General features: G+C 39.2%; 1 protein-coding gene across 1 annotated transcript in view; it reads right to left on the reverse strand.

Moving 5' to 3' along the window:
- Positions 1–1,274: 1,274 nt before the first annotated feature.
- The window catches only part of ADGRD1 (adhesion G protein-coupled receptor D1), a 154,581-nt gene continuing 135,251 nt past the window's right edge, over positions 1,275–20,604 (reverse strand). Inside the window, 4 exon segments of the mRNA XM_050906507.1 lie at positions 1,275–1,614; positions 2,305–2,397; positions 5,128–5,169; positions 6,420–6,546. Of these exon segments, the coding sequence (XP_050762464.1) occupies positions 1,519–1,614; positions 2,305–2,397; positions 5,128–5,169; positions 6,420–6,546 (358 nt within the window). The 3' untranslated portion in view covers positions 1,275–1,518.

The raw sequence follows: 20,604 nt of genomic DNA on the forward strand, positions 1-20,604 counted from the left end.
TGCGTATTTCCCTCCTTTTGTAGTATTTTGATAGCCCAGTATATCAGGAAAGCTAATTACCTTGGTGATCCCTGCAAACCAGTATACCCGGTCTGTTAGGGAGACAGCTACTGCCAACAAGGAAGAGCTGGGGGTAAGGACACATGGCTGCAAAGCCATTCTGTGAAGGGGGCCTCATCTTCGGAAACTGCTCTGGAGACCCTGGCTGCTGAGTAAATCCTAGAGCAAGACACATATTTAGGGGCTCTGACCACCTCCGGGGCTTATAGTCTGCTCTACCCCAAGCTGGAACGGTGCATCGTTGGCGCAGCAGAGATTGCACCCCCTTGTGCTCCAAACATCACTTCTGAGAACCTACAAAACACTGGTCAAAAGAAAAATCACAGCGGTTTTTTTCTCCTTAAAGATACTTCATAGCAGTACTAAAGCAGAAGCTATTAAGTGCTGAGCAGAGTTTAAAACCACAAAAGACTCTGCAGAGACCTATTTAAAAGATGTCTGTAGGTAACAATACATAGACTTACTTGTAGTCTGGCTGTCTTCACAGTATATCATTGTGTTACATTTTTGTGGTTGGAATTCAGTGTCTCGATTTGACCAGTAAAAGGAGAAAGATAAGTCACAGTGCCAGGTTTTGATTTCCAAAAGCTACAGTGCATTTGCGAAATGCACTTGATGGACAGCTGTTGATTGCATCCAAAAGCTTCAGGCAAAGCAACAGAAATACTTTGTATTGCGATACGTCAGCAGACACAAATCAGCGACAGAAATTCTGTGGACTGCTATAGGACAACCTTAGCCATTTCTGCCTTTTATAGATATGATGTAAACAGGAATACCTAAAATACTAATAGGCCACATACAGAAGTATTACACGTTACATATGCTGTTTATGAGCATAGTGACATATGTGTATATTAGCTTTTCTAATTCCACGCCCATGCTGGGAGCTGAGTAGCTGGAACCTGCTTCTCCCTCAAGTCCTGGCTTCCTTGTAGCATTTAAATTAATCGCCACACTATGTATTTTGAATAAGCTTCACTTCGATAATTGGATTCTGTAAGGTAATAAATGTAAACAGAGAGTGCACAGCAAGACCAGAATAGCCCCATTACAACATCACAATGGGAAGCATTTCATTTTAGAGCATAAAAATCCATCTTACCAGAGGTATGTTGCCTTTCCTCAGTTCTGGGAGCTGGAATGATTCAGATAGCAATAAGCCCTTTTTGTGTATCTAGTGTTTTCATCATTGCTGACAAAACCATCCAGTGTATATTTGAGCTAGTTGTTTTTACGAATATTGCTAATAGCCAAGCGGTAGAATGTGTTACAGTTTCGAAGGCAAGCAGATGAGGGCTATTTACTCAACAAAACAATATGGCAATTTCCAATTTATTCGGCAGTGATTAAAAAAGCAGTTTTCTACTGGTATTAACAGTGAGGAAAAACTGGTGGACACTGTGTCAGAGGTCCTGAATGTATGGCTTGGTTTTCACAGAGAAGCTGGTATTACTGTCAGACTGCTGATAAATCAATGCGGTTGGCTGAATTGGTGCTTTTATCCCAGGTGTTCAGCTTTGTGGGGGTTGTGCCTGGCCTGTTCCCAGTCATCTGGAAAACAAAATAATATCGAAAACAGATTTATTTATTTTGCTAAACCACTCTTGTCTGGATGAAATAAAAGCTTGAAAGCATCTATTTACATTACAGCGTTGTCACAGAGTCTTGAAAGCATATGCCATAAAGGATTCTTAAACAGTTATTGCCAGGATCTAAGGTGATTGGCAGCAATCACTTAATAATACCTATCACTTCAGAAGTCTGGTTCTTTATAAAAACAAATGTCTTTTGCCTCAAGACAATTTAAGGAGAGCTACAAAAGCATATTCACATGTTGACTTATTTAAGAGTTTATTCCTCGGGCTTAAATGTAAAAGTGCCCTATCAAAAAGCCATCATCATCAGACAAATACATTGCCAAAACACTGCTTGAATGCATAATATGAAGTCCATTACAATTGGTGGGAATAGTCTCATTGAACCATCCTCCAGAGTTCATAAACCTTTGTTCACTTTTATTTGACAGTTTACCAGAAAGCAGAATTTTGTCCTTTGCTTTCAAAACAGATATTGTAGCTGCAACTTAATGCTTACTGATTCCACCTGTCTATATCATGCATTAGGTTAGGTACTAAAAATACCCACGTGCCTTCTTGTGTCCTGTTTTTTCTAACAGAATTTAATGTGGAACAATTTCAAGTACAACAGGAAAAAAAGAAAAAAGAAAGGAAGAATACTTACAATGTCTGAATTGAAGGGTTTCACATTGATGTTGCGAGTCGAACTACTGGTAAGGGACCAGACCTTGGTTTTGTGCTTAAAGGCAGCTCTAACCTTTGGGGGGAAAAATGAAACCAGATAGAAGATTTATTTTGAAAAAGTTGTGTTTATTTTCACAGGTGTAGCTTACAATCCTTCCTCCATGTTAACATCACTGTATTGAAAAACAGCAAACAACCCACCTCTACATTTTTCTTTATATTTATGGTCTTATTTTAAAACTTAACTTTACTTTTCAAGTACCCACACTTTAAATACAAAGCATTGTATAACCTCACTTATTTCTCATTTCATTGGCAACATTTTCATGTTATCTGGGTTATCCCATCCTCCTAGATGTCCAAGGTATGACTGTATTACCATTCATCTTGTTAAAAATAAAAAATAATAAAAGCAAAAAAAACCCAAAAATGCAGGGCACATAAGCGTACATCCCCAGTATTTGCCGTTCTAGTTCGAAAGATTTCATAAGGTGCCATTATATTGATTTTCAGCAGCTCATTAGGACACTTTCACATTTTCTAACTAAATATACAGCCCCAGGCTGGACCGCAAGCTCCCCCATTCGGGCAGGCTCTCCCTGGAGCTCACACAGCCCTGATGGTATCCAGATGCCACTAGGACATAAACCAGCTGCCAGCCTTTTGAAAACTGAAATTATTTAAAGATGCTGGATGAAATTCCCTATAGATGTAGGAAAATTCTGCACCAAGGTGAAAATAATCATCAGCTGCATAAAGAAAAGATGGTGAGACAGTCATTCTTTAGGCAAGTAGGTGAGATTTATCAAGGATTACCGGCTGGAAATGATTGACCAGTGTTACGAGGCTGTGATAAAGAACATCTTGTCAGGAGGAGCATAGTCTGCAAAACACACAAAGTAATCTTTCCTCCCTATTCTACACTGGCGTGGCCTCAGCTACAGTACTGTGTCCAGCATCCCAGGAAAAACAGGGACCAGCTGGAGAGAGCGCTGAAGAGAGCAGTGAAGATGATCACAGGTCAAGCAAATACACTTTACGAGAAGCTCAGGTTGTTTAATCAAAAGAGGAGACTGGGGGAAGACAGGATAAGTCTTACAGTCTTCCCTTGCCTGTGGAGAGGAAGGGAATTACTTACTCTTTATACGTATAGTAGCTAAAACAGGAAATAAGAAGCTCAAACTGCAGTAAGAAAGATGAAAACTACAATTTAGGAGTGGCAGTAGTGAGGCTAGTGAGGCACAGAGCCAAATGCTGAGGGAGGTCAGGAGGCTTCGATGACTGAGCTGTCAGGGGTGACACTGGCGCACGGGACGCGTGCTGTGGGACAGGCTGCTCAGGTCCCCGTCAGACCCATTCTCCTGTGCTTCTTTATAATGTGTGTGCATTTCTTGTCCAGGCGCACTGGGAATAAAGCTCTCTTTTTTACCCAATCACTTGGAAATACCTGCGGATTTCTTTTTACAGTGTCTGAGATTTACTTCTATGGTAAGAACAAAATTCTCAAGAAGAATTCTCGCAGTTTAGCTGAAGAAGTGTTTTAGATATGCACAGCATACAATGGAGCCAATAAGACCTGCTCTCCAAAAATGACAGTTCACACTAGCTATATATGAGCTGGGTTTTGAGGATACAAATTCTGAAAAGTTTCTGAATTTAATTTCTCATGAGGTTCCTGGAAAAATGGGAGCAATTCAAATATTTGTATTTGATGTGAGACATTCGAAGCTTGACAGCAGGAAGAAAGCTTTCTGAGCTTGGGGAAGAATAGAATAAAGAAATATTTTTCCTCCTTACCTTTAACCTGCCTGCTTAACTTTAGTTGATTTCAATAAAGATCAAGAATTTCATAGTCAGTCCTGACTCTCCAAACTGATTGTAGCAAAGATCATATCAATGCTCTAAGACGGAATGGGTTGGCAAATATTAATAAATAATAACGTCTCCACAGAAGTGCTGGAGTGCTATTGTTGCCTAGGAAGAAGCAGCAGGCCATGGGGCAGAGCTAGTTAGTAACATCCAGAAGAAAGAGCTGTGGGAGAATCAAAGCTATGTGGGTATTCACTGAGCAGTACCGCCCGTCAGTGTGCTGGAAACGGTTTTCATAAGAAACTTTCATTATCAGTAATACGTGTTGCTGAGCATTTTCTGCTATCTGCCATGGGAGGAGAGGACGCCGCAAGCTCCAGGCCCGGCAGAGATGGTCTCCACAAGCCCCATGTACGCCAGCCTTGCCTTGGCTTTACCCCAGTTGCTCTGAGACAGCCTTAATGCAAAAAGATGCCGCTTGGTCCACTATGAAAATCTGAACTTCCTGCCAAGAAAAATACCTGGAATATGTTCTACTCTGTTTGGTTTCCCATTAAGGATTGCATGAGCAACATCCAAAATTATGTTTTGCTGAGAATAATATTTATTTTCCTCTCTGGAACTGCAGATGTAACAAAGCCAGAGGCCCCCCAACAGGGACTGCCAGAGCAAGTCCTGCTCCCACTATTTAAGTATCCTCCCTTAGCAGCTCAGCCCCTCCAGCCCTCAGGAGTGCTTCTTTCCTTAGTCTTGAGCTGCCTTCTCTCATCTTTTTTTTTTTTTTTAAACCTTTCTTATGTTAAATAAAATAAATGTCAAGCATGGGTCAAAATGCTGCAAGTCACAAAGTCACTAACAGTCATGTATTAATTGAAAGAGAAAAGAAATCAGTGGCATAGCAGGCAACGATAATGGAGAAAGTCTTTTCTTGTTTTACGCTCATGTTACTTGAATTTGGTAACACCAAATTTGTTAACACCATTTGGTTACATACCTCTGAATTCAGAAGACAGTGAAACAGGAACATGAAAAATCCCTGAAAACAGATAAAAGGGAGAAGGGTGAAGACTGACAGTGAAGAATGAAATACAATAATGTATTTCTCGCAGTATTGTATAAAGCAGGTATTGAGTAGCTGGAGATCTAGAAAGATGGAAGAGTAGGCCAAACTGTGCCCCATGTTAAACTGGAGAAACCTGCAGCATTAGCTTACTATGAGGCTTGTCTGGACCTTTTCTGTAAAACAGCACCTCCTAAAATTTGGGGTGCTAAAGGAGAAAGCTGGCCGAAGAGAACCAAGAATTCTCTTTTCATGACAACAAGAGAACTTCTTGTCTGTGCTTGCAAGGATAAAGGCAGAGGGAAACGCTCTTTGGGAAACACCAGATCAATATTTTTCACATTAGAAAAGCAAGGTATTAGCATATAGAAAATTTTCACAACAGAATTTTGGTACCTTTGGGCTTTTTGTCCAATGGAAAGTGAAAAGGTCCCATCTCCTTTCCCTCCCAAAATAATTTTATTTTCTTTTGGGGAATATTCAGCCAAACTTAAGTTTTTTTATTTTGGATGAAAATTGGAACTTTTCTTGTCAGCTTATGGGGAGAACTCTGTTGCACCCTTTTTGTGACCATAGCGCTATTTGTTCCTGAGACAAAAAAAGGATTTACAGGAGTTCATTTTTTCTTACCCTTCGTAACCATTATTCGGGAAAGAATTATAACACACCTATAGATTTATGCCTCTACTGAAATGTCTGCTTAAAGCTAAGCAGATGCTTACATTCCTTCTTGGACAGAGCTATTTTTCTGGATTGGTGTATTAAGAAGACGAGGGTCTAGTTGCCTGCATGCAAGAGTCATGTGCAGCATGCAGAATAGCTCCACTTTTCTCCTTATGCCGCACCTTTCCCACAAACTTCTGTTCGCTTTCATTTACTCTCAGTAATGAACCCTCAAACTGACACTGAAAAATAATTCTGGTATCTTCACTGAAGAAACTTGCCTGTGGTACATGGCGCTGGAAGAAAGAATTTCATTTCTCAAGCTCACTGTCTCATTTATTTAATTATTGCTACTGGAAACACTAAGGAGTGGGATAAAAGTTCTGTTCGTACAGAGACTAAAGAATTGCCAGCACTGTATAGTCAGCACAGACTTAAAAGACAGAGGAAGGAACATAGAAAAAAATCCAATAAACACAAGCATGTGAAAACATTACTAATGATCCATTTATGGGATCTCAGCAGCAGTTCGGTAGCCATAAACTTTCCCACCAGGTACTTACTTGTAGTGAATTGAAAACAGCAAATATATACTGAAATACTAATGCGTGGGCATTGACAGCCAAAATCCCAAAGATCCACGAGCTTCCCAAGATTGGTAAGAGAACAGCGACAGCTTTAGCTGTTAGTCTGAAAGAGAAAATGAAAATAGGAAATGTGATGAGACAGTTAAACAAGTTTCAGCCCACACACCAGGGAGTTTATCAGTTATGTCCTGGCAGCAAGGCAGTGTGTGTATGACTCTCTTCACCATAAAATTCTTTTAATGGGCAAGTCTCTTAATTACTCATTCCTTATCTATGAAAATGGGGATAACAGAACTTTGGTATCACATGGGATAAATACAGATCGAGAGTCAGTAACTGAGGGTGCAGGGGAAGAGTTGGAGAGATGGTCATATAACTATTGCAGTCATATCTTCAGTTTACAGCGAAGTATCGTTTTGTAAGAGTCAAAAACAGAGGGCAGAAGTTGAAAACAAAGGCAGCATCACATGGAAAAACTAAACCCCCTCTACAGTACATTCAAAATACATTTGCTCAGCACTACAGTTAAGTCAAGACAATACGGTATTTCTCTTATAGAAAGTGACTTGGGATTTTTAATCACCACAGATGGGAAGAAACATGAGGCACCTCTGCCAAATGCAAATCCCCTAACACCCCGGTATTATTCTGCTACCACCCTGCTTTGTTCAAAGATGATTCAGAGAAACGTATGCCAAATATTGAAACAGCTTGTGTTTCTTGGAGGTCCCTACTGATATATGTTTGCTCTGCTTAGCTTGGAGGACTTGGCAGAATTTCAATAAAAGGTGGTATGACAGCTGAAAAGCTAATAGCATTGAGAAAGTAAGAGGGATTTTTGGTTTTGCCTTAATGAGTTATGTACAGGATGTTTGTTATAGTGGAAGACGAAAAGAAATTGTAGTATACCAGAGAATTAAATGATCACGGGAAGTTTTCTGCAGCAGCTGAATTCTGTGGACCAAATTTTGTATAAAGAGTAAACAAAGGGAACCACAGAGAAAACAAAGGCATTGTGTTTAGAATTGTAAGATCGCAGTTAGGTCTTTTCAGTGTATTCATAGCCTTCTACATTAAACACCTAGGAGCTATGCACTTTCTACAAGGAGCTCATTTCCTTCATCTGTAACAGGAATTAAGGGCAGCCAAACCTCACAGAGCACTCAGGACCCTGTAGAAGAGCTAGGGGCAACACTTGCATCCATTTTCTGCTTTGAAGTAAACATTACAAATATCTCTCTCTGCAGCTGAATACCACTCAGCCACTTCCAAGAAAGACAGGCACAACTGATGAAATTTAACTCACGAAGATTATTGCTTATCCCACACAATTGTCTTATCCTTATGAAGCCCTCAGAGCATCATCTCTGATTCATGTTAATGAATTGCTCTAAAGAATTGTACTTTTGTGTCTGCGTATACCCTGTAATATTGATTTCAAGAGTATTGTGGTAATAGCCCTACAGAGTGTTTCTAGTGTAATCACAGAAAAAATAGGAAGACAATCAGATTACTCTATGGAAGTCCTTGCCACAGGATGCTATGGACATCTAAAAAGGATCCTATAAATTCACAGAAGATAGCTCTGTTGTGGACTGTTAAATGTGACAATTCAGATGCCACTGCTTGTGCAGGAGTCCCTAATCTTTTGTGTGCCCTAGAGTGGGAGTATGTATTCAGAGAAGAATCATTCTGCTTGACCTTTATAGTGGGGATACAGGGTTGGATGGACCCTCAGCCCATCTGGTTTTATCTGAGATGGCAGTCCTTCTGTTCTTAGCCTAATCCATCTGGCTTTTTGATTAAAACAATAAACACCTCCACAGCTCGTTTTCACATCAATTTGACCCGGTAAAGGTAGCTGTAAAATAGAGCAGGGCCAGATGACCAATAATGGAGTCAATAAGTCATCACTCTTTCCCAGTAAGTGCTATACATCTAGTTCACAGCACTGGGCAACCCAAAAGCATTCATGATGTCTGTCCACTCTGTAATCACTCAAAAACCCCCATGAATCCCACAGGGCAAAACATTCTTGCTGTCAAGACACTACTAACTAGACAGCCCAGTACAATTTTGCCTGTCAAGGATGAATAGGTGTCGAACCTTTGCACACCCAGGCGCCACATTTTCAGTGACAGCTCTCAAAGGACAAACTCTTCCTCCTGGGCAGCTGAGTACAATTTTGGTGGTACAAGACAGAAAGCACAAAGAAAGGACCTCTCCCATTTGAAACACCCTGAACCAACAAGGCAGATAGATCTAATCCCTGCTTACCACAGCACTTACAAACCGTTGTAGCCCACAGGATTTAAGCACATGCTTACAATTAAATATATGTTTAAAATATTTCAGTGAATTTAGTCTATGGTACAATTAGAGATAAAGAAGCCAAGAGGGCAGTAAAAGCAACAGGGGTAGTGAGAAACTAAAAGTCAGTCCATGCTCACTAAAGCTACATTTTTTCAGAAATTAGCAGATTTCTATTTAGCTGGAAACCTATGCAAGAGAGAAAGTTGTTTTAGGGAGATTAATGTCCTACTTGTGCCTTTTACTCCTTCATACAGATTAAAGTACAGGTTCAGGAGAGAAGTGCATAGAGCTGCATGACAAGAGACCACTTGTAATTACAACAAACATAAAATAAATGAGAATTTTGTACAATACAATTCAATGAAGAAATCTTTTAATTAAACTTAGAGTCAAGACGCCTTGTTCATTTCAGTGACCTGAGCACACACTTCGTTACATCCTTGATTAAAAGTGTATGCTGAAGAACTGCACAGGCTTCAGGTTTATAGGGAAATCTGGGATGGGGAAGAATCTGGAACCTTTTTTTTTTTTTCCTCCCCCTATGTTGATTCATATCTTTATGTCCTTGGCCACGAATATTTCTGCACAATTCAATTTAATTCCGCAAAGAGTTTGTTCAGCCAGAAAATGAAGGAATACCTTAAAGCCTGAGCTCTCCTATTTAATTAAAAAATGCATTTTAAAAGATACAATTTTAAAACAACAGATACAAGTTTATTTTCATGAATCAAGGATGCTTTGGGGTTTTTTTCTCTGTTAAGGTTAAAGTTCATCACCTCAACTCTAACATAAGACGTACTCCACTGGGGAGCTGCCAGCAGACCACCTCTTGCAATCAATTTTGTGCAGAAAGACCTGTATAATCCTACAGAGCCCTTGTACCTTCAGGAAACTGCATCTGTGCAGGACTCAGGGCAGAGTGGGGGGGAGGATACACGAACACCTGGAAGATGGATTAGGTACATTCAGATTTCATGATGGTTTAGATGTCCTCTCTAACCTGATCCAGCAGGTGATTAGTATGCCCAACACAGCTACACTTGTAAAAGTGCCTTCATTACAAACGACTCTTTCTTCTTTTTCTCTTTTGTTCTCACACTCTCAATTTTTATAAAATTTGCAGTTTGGAATATAATTTTCCCCAGCTGGTTTGTTGCCAAAAATAAGTTTTCATTACTTCACTTTTGAGTCAGTGCATAAAAAGCTTCATCTGTAATTTGTAGTTGGGGGTAGAATAGAGTTAGGTACTCAATTTCAATGTTTTCAAAATCATTCTACAGTTTGGGTTTTCAGAAGCCTTTAACATCACAAATGCCTTATATATTTTTTAAAATCATGTATTAATAAAGACTGCTCACTATTAAGCACAGGGTTCAGCACATATGCAGCAGAATACATAGCTAAAAATGAAAATAAAATACAGATATGCAGGATTTTTCATGGAAATGTATTAATGTTTCATGCACATCCATTTAGAAGAGCAGCCATGTGAGGGTAAAACTGATTTAAGACTAAGGGTCAGCTCTGCATATGTATCACTTAAATCTCATTAAATATTTTTTTTTGCCTAATTATTGCATAGCTTTCTATGCTTGCATGCTCTGAATTTCATCCTATGTATGAAATTATTAGTTCAAAGTGTTTATGAGCTTTACTCACCAAGCAAAGGACTCAGCTCTATTGTTCCTGGTCCTCTTTTATTTTCTTCCACTTACCCCTCCCCTTCCCATCCTTATTTCATTTTGTCTTTGAACTTTAAAAAAGAAAAATACTAAATGTAAAATGCTGCGTCAGAACACCATTAAGGTGACAAGGTTAACAAATCTTAGAAATACAAAAGTTAATGTTCCACTAGGCACATTAATTCTGACACACTGCACATACTTTTTTTTTTTTATTCCCATTTTTCTTTGCTACATGAATATTTTAGTCGATTAGTTCTAGTACACTAAGATAGAGAGTGCAATGAAATACATGTTGTTTTTGGAGAAGGAATACTGCATGACTTCAACTGGGCAACCTTAAAAAAAAAAGTGACTACCATCGCTTGAGCTTTATATTGTCTATGAAATTGGTGACATGAAGAAGCAATACTTTGGAGCAGGGGCAGGTCTTACTCTGCAGACATTGAGGTCCAGCCCCACCAGGACTTCATAAACCTTGCTAAAATCTTTCTTTATCCTTGTGCCCTAATGTGTCGGAAAACAGAATGGCCATTGCCTTATAAAGGACCCTCTAAATTTCTCCTGCGTGGCCCTTCTCATGTTCTGGCCTTTGAAATTAGAAGCAACCTAACAGCCTGTTTCTCACACACACTTTTAAAAGCTCAGGTATTGTTACTCTTCTGCAGACTAATAGCATTAAGTTTGGTGAGCTTTTTGTCTCTCTGCATCTATATTCACTGAATGATCAGTCCTGGAATTAATTAATTAGGAACAAAGCAAAACCAGCACAAAAGATTTCTTTTCTCCTTTCTATCGCTTCCTTTTGCCAATATTTTCTTTTTTTAAAGTATGTACCTGTTATTACTTAGACAACTTCTGGAAAATACAAAAATATCTTGACTCTGATTAAATTTTTATATCCAGTGTATATGGAATAGCCTTTGGGATATTACTAGCTGTACATAGCTTATCTATCAATTCAGTCAATGGTTAGGGTTGTTTCTCACTCTGCCCCACACTAACAATCTCTTTAGCTGGGCTGCAGAGACTTCTGAAGCACTGCTCACCAAGAACCACTTTGGTATGACTTGATTTCATTCAGATTTGCATGGCTGTTTATTGCAAAAAGCAAGCAGCAATGAATTGGTACTGCACAGTGCCACATCCTCTGCCATCAGATCTGCAGAGGCTGCTCATATATAGTTCGTATATAGTCCCACTCACCTGAGCACTCGTGTATGAATCCCGTTGTCGGAGGGGCAGGGTGGAGTCCTTTGAAAATCCTTAGAAAATTTTTCTGATACACTTCTTGCAAGAACAGCGTTAACTTTATTCATTAATTGTTAAGCTGTTCATTTAACATGCACTCACCCTTTAAATCTCCTATTGAAAAAAAGTGTTTTTCTTCCCTTTTCCTGTTCTTACAGTTTAATTCTAATTCCTGAGAAGTAAACCTTGCTCACTGGAGATCTTCCACTCCAAATTTCTTCAACTGGCTTTGTTTGGTTTCTTTTGTTTTAGCATTCACTTCAGTGCAGGATTTTGATGTTTTCTGTATATCTTGCTCAGTCAGAGACGGGCTGTTAGTCAGTGGTTTACACCAGCTGAGATCCTGCAGTGTGCACTAATCAATCAATAGAGGAAGGGAAGTTTTCTGAGTTGGATAATTATCATAGCTGTATTGAAGTCCTGGTGTGCAAGAAGTACAGGTCTCAGCACCTCTGAAACGTATTTTCATTACCAACATCATATAAAATCATTGCACTGTTACTGAAGTTAGTAGGAACATTTTTCCAAGAGCAGGGTCGGGCCTTATAGTTTTATTGTATTTGCAATTGGTTTTGAATGGCTATATTCAATTGAGATTGCTCCCTTCCCCTTATTTAATCTCTGCCCTTTTCTGCTGTTGCCCTGAGCACACTGTCGATATCTTACACTGATGCAGAACGACTACACTGACAGCTACAAAAAAGAAATTTCACTGCTTGCAGAAAGAAAACTTTATTACTTCTGTGAAGGGGACCCCTAATTCATAAATCAATTTTATTGGTTATATATGGAGCACTAATCCTTTTAAGACTTCTGACATCCACTTTTCAGTCATGATGCCTGCTTAAGTAAGAAATAAATTCAGACCCATAAGCCAAGATTATATAATAATTGGAGGAAACACTGTCTAAAAAAGCAAAAATCCTTCACAACAATTCAGCAAAATTGTTACCCTGACAAATAGGCCTTTTAACTGAAATTTCTCTCTTGTTTCTTAAACTCTTCACTAGCCACTGTCAGCAATATGCTTTGTACTTTATATAAAAAATAAACAAACCCAAAAACCTATAACTAACATTTCAGACTAATGCTGGGAGAAGTTGAATTTAGCTTCAGTTTCCCATTTGTTACAAGTAGTGTTCACTAACCTCTAAGAAGGAAGCTGGAGAGCTGCTGGGAAACCACATGCAGCAATTCTGACTACGAATGAAAACGTTTTTCATTCAAGTTCAGCAGCGCTTCCAACACACACCTTGCCTGCTCCGTCTGACCAGCACTCAGGCTTTCATTCCTGCTGGTGTCTGAGGAATGGCAGTTCTGACCACGGCATTCAGGAGCTCTGTGTGCTGCTGCCGCTCACTTTGTTACCTGGTTCTCCAAGGAGCAAAACCAATACTAAGCGATTTAGGTGGTGAGTTGCCACCAACACTTTTTCTCCTCCTACACTTTGTCTTGACTATATAGACAATAAGGCTGATGGCACAAAGAATGTCTTTTAATTAGCACATACACGGTTCCTAGCTTAATCTCAGGTGATTTCTAGGCAAAACTATAATAAATTAAAAAAAAAAAAAAAAGACAAAACCCCTGGTAACTGCAGATGCCATTTCCCATTTTCCCAAATGTTATTTGCCCTTTCAAAGTGATGTTGTGAAACTGAATAGGAAATATTTACAGACACTTCAGATCACTGCTTTCTGGTGGGTGCCATTTATAATCCAGGGAAGATGCTGCTAGTCAAAAGTATTGTAGCTATGGAAAAAAAAAAAATCTAGGCTGCAACAGCAACTAAATTCAAATTGATTTTCATCACGTGAGTGGGAAAGGGGGTTACATTACTCCTTTTCTGTTACACTCAGTGTACGATATCCAGTCCTCTCACCGCAGATCCTCACAAGAAGGCAGATGCTGCCAAAGCAGTACCACTTCTCATAAGTCTCCCCAAAAGCTAAAGCTGCCTTTAGTAGACACAGCATTTGCCCAGAATATAGGAGGTCTGGGCTCAAACCACTCTTCTGCCTAAGAGATTGCAGTTCCCTTTTTTCCAGAAGAGCATTTTGGCTCCCTGCTTCATGCTTATTCTCACCTATTGAACCTGTTCCACTTACATTAAGTAGTTAAATATTCACTGGGTCAGAGAGAGAAGGTGTACTCCACAGATTAGTCATGAGGCATTCTCCTGAGGGAGGAGTCCTACCTAATCCCTGCTTTATTAATATTACTTATTTTATATTAAATATTCAGTGGAGCAGGGACTGAAATCCAAGTCTCCCTCCAAACCCCCATCAAGCCTGACAAAATAATGGCCACGACCAGAAATGGAAGTACCTTAAGAACTTTAATGTTGAGAAGGCAATTCCAGGGGCTAGCAGCATTGACTTTTGACTTCAGCATCTAACCAGGGATTTAGGAATCCGTGCCTTGCTAAGGCCTCCCACAGATCAAGTCCAATGTTACCTCCATCACTTCCTGATCCTAAAACTACAAAAGAAAAAAAATACTTCCCAAAGAAAGTAATAAGTACTTAACTAAAACATGTCCTTCTCCTTGACTTTAATGCAAGCTATTAAAAGAATATAAAGAATTAAAATGTAATGTCCTTGTGAGCTGAATTTTCAGTGGTTAGGATTTTCCCAGGGGAACTGAATTTGCAGTGGGATTTTTCCATTCTCTTTCTAAAATTCCTTTCTCCAACATTTTTCGACACCAATTCTCTCATTGCACTGCTGCTGAGACAGCATTCTCTGCTTCTCAATCCCCAAGCCCAAGGTTAGAGCTAATTTTCCACTGAACTTTGCCATTGAGTCATCAAAGAAAATAATAAGAGCTTATTCTCACAGTAGAAGAATGTTTCACATCCAGCCAAGGAGTATTAATAATTGGGTTTGGATGAGGAGATATAGTACCTGCACTGAGAGGCTTTGTACCACAGGATATCCAGTTGTACGGGTATTCATTCCCAAGAGACACCCAAAAGCTTCTCTGTTCTTAGTGAAGTCATCATTTTTAAAAGGTGACTGGGAGCTTTTGCTAGTGAATAGTCTTGTTGCATATTTGTGCTGTAATCATCAAAACATTGTGTCTCTCTGTGCTTCTTTTCATGCTCTGCTTCTATTGAAGCATCACTTGAACCTCAGGAACAGCCCCAGTGTAACAGAATATGTTTTCTCTTTTCCCATAGCAACCTCTAAAAGAACATGCAGTATAAATAGTTCCAGTTAGATGATCACTTAAGATCTGCTAAGTACTATCATAGGCGAGCAATGATACAATCCTTTTGCGTACAATCATTTATATTAAATTCACAATCAATGGTGCATTTCTTTAAAATCTAGGTAGACTAAAGGGTTGACTGTTTGTTGCAGTCACATGTTAAATTTTTTGGAACTCCAAAAAAGGTGGCTGCTGAAAAAGTTTTTTGGGAGACTCCAGTAATGGCTGACAGAACAAATTTCCCAGCAGTTGGTATTGACGACCACGGCCAGAAGCCAAAATAATCACTTTCTCAGAAAACCATGTGGAAAATGAAAGCAACTTAAAAGAAAAAGGAAAAGAACAAGCCCTGATCCTTACAATAGTGAAGATTTATGGATTTCTTGAACACAAACTGTTCACTTCCCTATTTCTTAAAGTGTTTGGTTCTTCCTTAAAAGCTGATTCTGGAGTTACTTTAAAGGAAGTAAGAAAGGGAAAAAAGACAAGAAAACATTACCCACTGCCACTTCAGGGGTTAATAGTCTCACAAAAGCAGATTGACAGGTAAGTCTGGAGGGATTAATTTGTTGTTTTAAAAAGAAAATAAACTGCAGTGTTTTAATGGGTCAGGTCTTTTTTATATAGCATGCTATTATTAAGCATCGGTTTGTTTCCAAAGGTGGAACAGTCCTCTTGTTTTTTCAGTTTGCACCTTACAGAGCAAGCACCCAAGAAAAGAGCAGCTTTTTTTTCTTACAACCAGACAACAAAAACTATGCAGGAGGATTTGGTTTTATCCATATACAGTTAGCCATGAGCTAGTCCTGGGTTCAAAAAGGTTATGGTATTATTTCTGTTTCGAGACCAGACAAAGAGATCAAATAATTAATTGCCAAATATGACCATAAAGTTAGTTATAGGAGCAACATATTAATAGGATAATCTAACCTTGGCTGCTCTGGACGCTCTGCATATGTGAAAACAGATGTTCCTTCAGACTCCTCCCTTCTTCTAACAGGGACCTAGTGCCTAGCTCTGCGTTGGAATCAGCCCAGGAGAAGGAATTTGTTACGACAGCTTATTCCCAGAAAACTCATTACCTGTTTCTTCCAAGGACAAGGCAATGAGAATGTCCCAAAGGGCTAGATCCTGCCTGTGGGTGCCAGATTGACCAGGCTAGATGTCATCTACTTCTTTTCTCCAACATTTGCACCTAATTATTTCTTCCACTACAGTCTCCATTGTTTTATCCATTTTGAAAGCTCCCAATGCAGGACTTCTTCCATCTCATGACAGCTTTCTTTATAGACTATCCCTAGGTATATGATGATATCCCTATATATATATATATAGTGTGAGGCATGAATCTACATTAGCCCAACACTTAGTATTTTTAATTGGCTAAATCTCTGCAAGTCATCTTGAAACAATATACTGAAAATTAGTCTTATTGCACTATTTACAGCCATCTGAATCTTTTTTATAGTTATTATATCATGTGGTGAAAATCTTTGTTTTCCCAACAGTAAACGGAGGTGACAGACCCAGCGCTAATAAAGTGGGATTGTCAAATTACAGAAGTTATGAAAAGGACCTCATAGTGTTTGCTTTTCCTTACATAACAGGAGATTTGAGGGATGAATTCACATGACTAGAACACTGACATGAAAGAGTGCAGCTTGTGCAGAAAGGACACACAGGGAAAAAGAAAGGGCATATCAAAAATATAGACCTGTTCAAAGAGCCAGAAACTATAGGTAGACAGACCTTTCAAAAATCTCTGTGTAAAAAACACAGGCAAAGGAAACGGGAACAGTATGGCAGCGTACATCTATTTTGGCTTGCCAAACCAGGAGGCTAATGTGGGTGGGACCTTTTTTTCCCTAAACATCTCAAGAGTTGCCCAAAGCACAGGATTAGATGTTAACATGAAGCTAGCTTCATTTAATTAATGATAATGATAACAAAATACAGTTTATAAAGCTGGTTTTTTAAGACATAAACCTGCAGCCAGTGATGTAACCCTATTACAATTTTTTTTTTTCCCTTACTCTGGCATGTCAAACCAGGAACATCATACGTTAAAAATATGAAGTAGCCCCTACTTTGTGCTTCATGCTGGTGATGCCTGAGCTGGAGCATCATGTTGGGGTTTGGGTATCAGATTTCAAGAAAAGTGTGGTCCTCTGGAAAGACTCTGGAGGCAAGCAAAAAAAAAGATTGGTAATCTAGAAAACATGGCCTGTCAAAAATGGGACAAGTTTTGAGTATATAAGTTCGCAAGGAAAGAAGGAAACTGTTGTCAATGTCCCCTGGAGAAGGACAGGTTCCTATTTGTCCTTTCTTAAACTGCCTTTGTAGAAATGTCAAGCTTTTTAAGAGAAGCTATTAGGAAAAAAACTTCTGAGCTAGCTATACCCTGGAGAGACTCAAATTTCCATCACCAGAGGCTTTTACCAGTATAAGTGGTTGTGTTTTACACACAATTCAAAATGGTCAGGAGCAATTACACAGCCAGTTACCACTGTTCAGCTGACAAGTGGCAACGAACTTCATAGCTTGGTAGTTGTGTATGCCTGGGAACACCCAGAAAAAGCAGCCTCACAGAGACAGGGTTTACTGGAAATCTGTAGGTTTGGCAAATATTTCTGACTCTTAGCTTGAAGTCAGTGGGGCTCAGTTTAACTTAGGATGACAAAGTAACAATCACATCAGCCCATACACAAAATTTCTGTGGAATAACATTCACCTCCCTGAGGAGCTGAACTCTGAAAATGATCTCTTGACCTAAACAGTCTCAGTGACCCTTAATTATGCAATGATATCAACAGAAAGATCCCATTTCCATGGCAACGGTACCAGTGAACAGCAAAGCTATCAAGGTCAGGCATATAAACTGAGAAAGAAAAGTAATTTTCTGTGTAATGGTTCATATGAGCTTTAACTGCAGTAGTGGCAAATAAATAGCCATATACTTGCTTGATCGCCTGTCTCAAATGTACATAAGGGAAAAAAAAGGATTGCTGAAGTGCAACTACAATCACGCTGCCTTGCTGTCTGGTTTCTGAAAACTGCTAGTGACTGCTGCTTCAGAGGATAACACAAACTGCAGAAAAGCATTCAGCTATGCAATGCTGTAATGTGAGGAACTTGATTTCTTATTAAGCTGGCATTAAAGAAGCTAGGCAACATACGGTTTTTATCATGTTTATCAAAGTTAATGTCATAGCTGATGCTGTATTACTTGTAGAAAAGCCCAGTCAGAAATGTTCCAAAAACATATTTTCTAATTTGTCAAAATCAAAATGTTTTACTAACCGGTTTGATTCCCACCTTCTTCCAAGGACCTGCTTGCAAATGGAAAATATGGAAAAATCTACGTACTTCCCTACTACCCTCCTTACAGCATCCAGGCTCTGTCGTGCCAGGCTCCAGTCCCCTCCTCTTTTCTCCCTCAGCCCTTTGCAATATTCGTGAGGTCTCCAGGAGCAGGAGGTTTGCAGGCTGCCAGCCAGCTGTCTCATGGGGTGCGGGCTGGCCGTGGAGGCAGATGGCTGCTGGGGAGCTGCCCCAATGCCAGCGCTTGTGTCTGAAGCTCTTTTGGCTTTTTGGAATCATCTTTAATAAGATGCTGCAGTATCGGGTACGGTTGCAGTTCCATATACATTAGAAAATGAAAAATAGACTCGGTGGTCATTTATTTTTTTAATTTCTGAGCTGAGGATTTGCTGATTCTCTTGTTCTGTACAGTGGGCTCAGACAATAGCTCATGACAAGCTCCTTTATGCAGCTCCATACATATATATGCCTGTCTTATTGCTGCTTACTTTTTTGAACAAGTAATCTGAATCATTACTATCTCTGCTTACATGAGAACACCCAAGGCTTCTTTGTTCTGTTACTGTATTTGGATATTCCCTAGTTTTTTAATATATTAAAATAAGGCAACTAATGTGGGAGGGCAGCTGGAGAAGCTATGTGAGACTCAGTGGGGATAATAAACACAGAGTTAAAGAACATGGCTTTTCATGGGGTGATTACAGCACCTCACTTCGAAAATCTCACTATTCCTGATATTCTCATGCTTTCAATTATCATCTGACTTAACTGCCTTTTTGATTATTTCTAACATTGTTCTAAAAGAAAAGTGTTTTTTATTCAGTTTCTTTCACTAAAGTATATGTTTCTGCCTCACATCTTTTTCAATTGAAAAGAATTGGGCATGATTTGTAATTTCTATTTCCAAAACACATGTAACATATCTATAGTTAATAACATTTTATTACTTACCTGAGGATAGTATCTAAAAGTTTAAAAGGACTTTTGATTCTAAAATAGGACCTTTTCTTTATTGTAATTACCCATATTTTTCATTTATTTAATTTTTTTTGAGAGAGCATTGTTGGGAAAATATGTAAATCACACTTAGCTAAGAGCTGTGTCAGACTGGGTAGTGATTTACAAGGTTGCCTAGAGCTCTGCACAAGGTGCATGTTTAAATAAGCATTTACTTTGTGCGATGGCATAACTATAATATTTGTCTTATTATTCTGCATAAAGCTGACATAGAGTTCTAGGATTATAAATTGGACCAAGGATGTAAATGCAGCAGTTCAAGCAAACTCTTGAAGTTATTGCTGTTCACAGTCAATTGTACCATTTCATGATGAACGACCAGCATTTAATTGTTACTCTGGTACCAGGCATAAAGCTATGACTCATAACACTGTCCTCCTCCTACCAGTATTTTCAGGGCTTAAAATCAGATATTAAAAGACTGAAACCTAAAAACAATTAGGAAATTTTTAAAACAAAAGAATGTGAACTTCAAAGCTGTTTTTCACTGTAGATTTTCAAAAGCTGAAACTTTCTGTTGTTATAATTCTAAAGTAAAGAAGACATGCTATTCTTTAGACAACTTTGGCAGGGGAGAGGGGAGGAGGGCGACACCACACCTGCATTGTTCCCATATGTCACAATATCATATTGCTAACAACATCTTTGACCCTTCTCCTGTGTATGCTGGCACCTTGTATACCACAAAAGACTCATCAGGAATGATCCAACCTTAGGCATGGGGCCAGCAGAGAGTTTTGTTCTCTTTAAATGCTGTATAAATCCTGATTTGACTTAAGGAGGCCCTGTCTCAATGTAGTGCACCCTCAAGCTCCTGCAGAGAACAGCTTTCACCTGCAGAGACTGCTCTTAGTGTCCATCAGGGACTGACAGGGTGGAATCAAGAAATGGATTCAACAACGGATCAATAAGCACAACATAGGTTTCTAAACATTGAAGGTGAGAAATAGCTGAAGGGTGGCTTGGTATGGCCCTTCTTTCATACCCTTCCTTTCCATTAGTGATTCTGTTGTGCTCAGAGCAAGGTTTCATCATAGGGATTTAATAACCCAGTTTTAATAAACATCATTCTGTCCTGACATTCAGATATGAAAATAAACATGCCTAAGCATCTCTGTTGAAAAGTATTATATCTTTGTACTCAGGAAATCCAGCATCTCTTGAATATCAAGTTGGAGCCCACAAACAGGCCGTGATCACTCTGGAGCAGTAAATTCTGTTTAAGGAGAAATGACAGACGGAAAACAATTCCCACAGAGGATGATTTTGGCTCAGAAGGAGACAACCAAGAAAAAAATAAGCTGTGGAAGGACTCACAATGTCATCTTGTCCAGCTCAGCCACGAGACAGGATCAGTTGTCGCT

Source organism: Gymnogyps californianus, chromosome 16 (assembly GCF_018139145.2).
Source record: "Gymnogyps californianus isolate 813 chromosome 16, ASM1813914v2, whole genome shotgun sequence".
Classification (NCBI taxonomy): domain Eukaryota; kingdom Metazoa; phylum Chordata; class Aves; order Accipitriformes; family Cathartidae; genus Gymnogyps; species Gymnogyps californianus.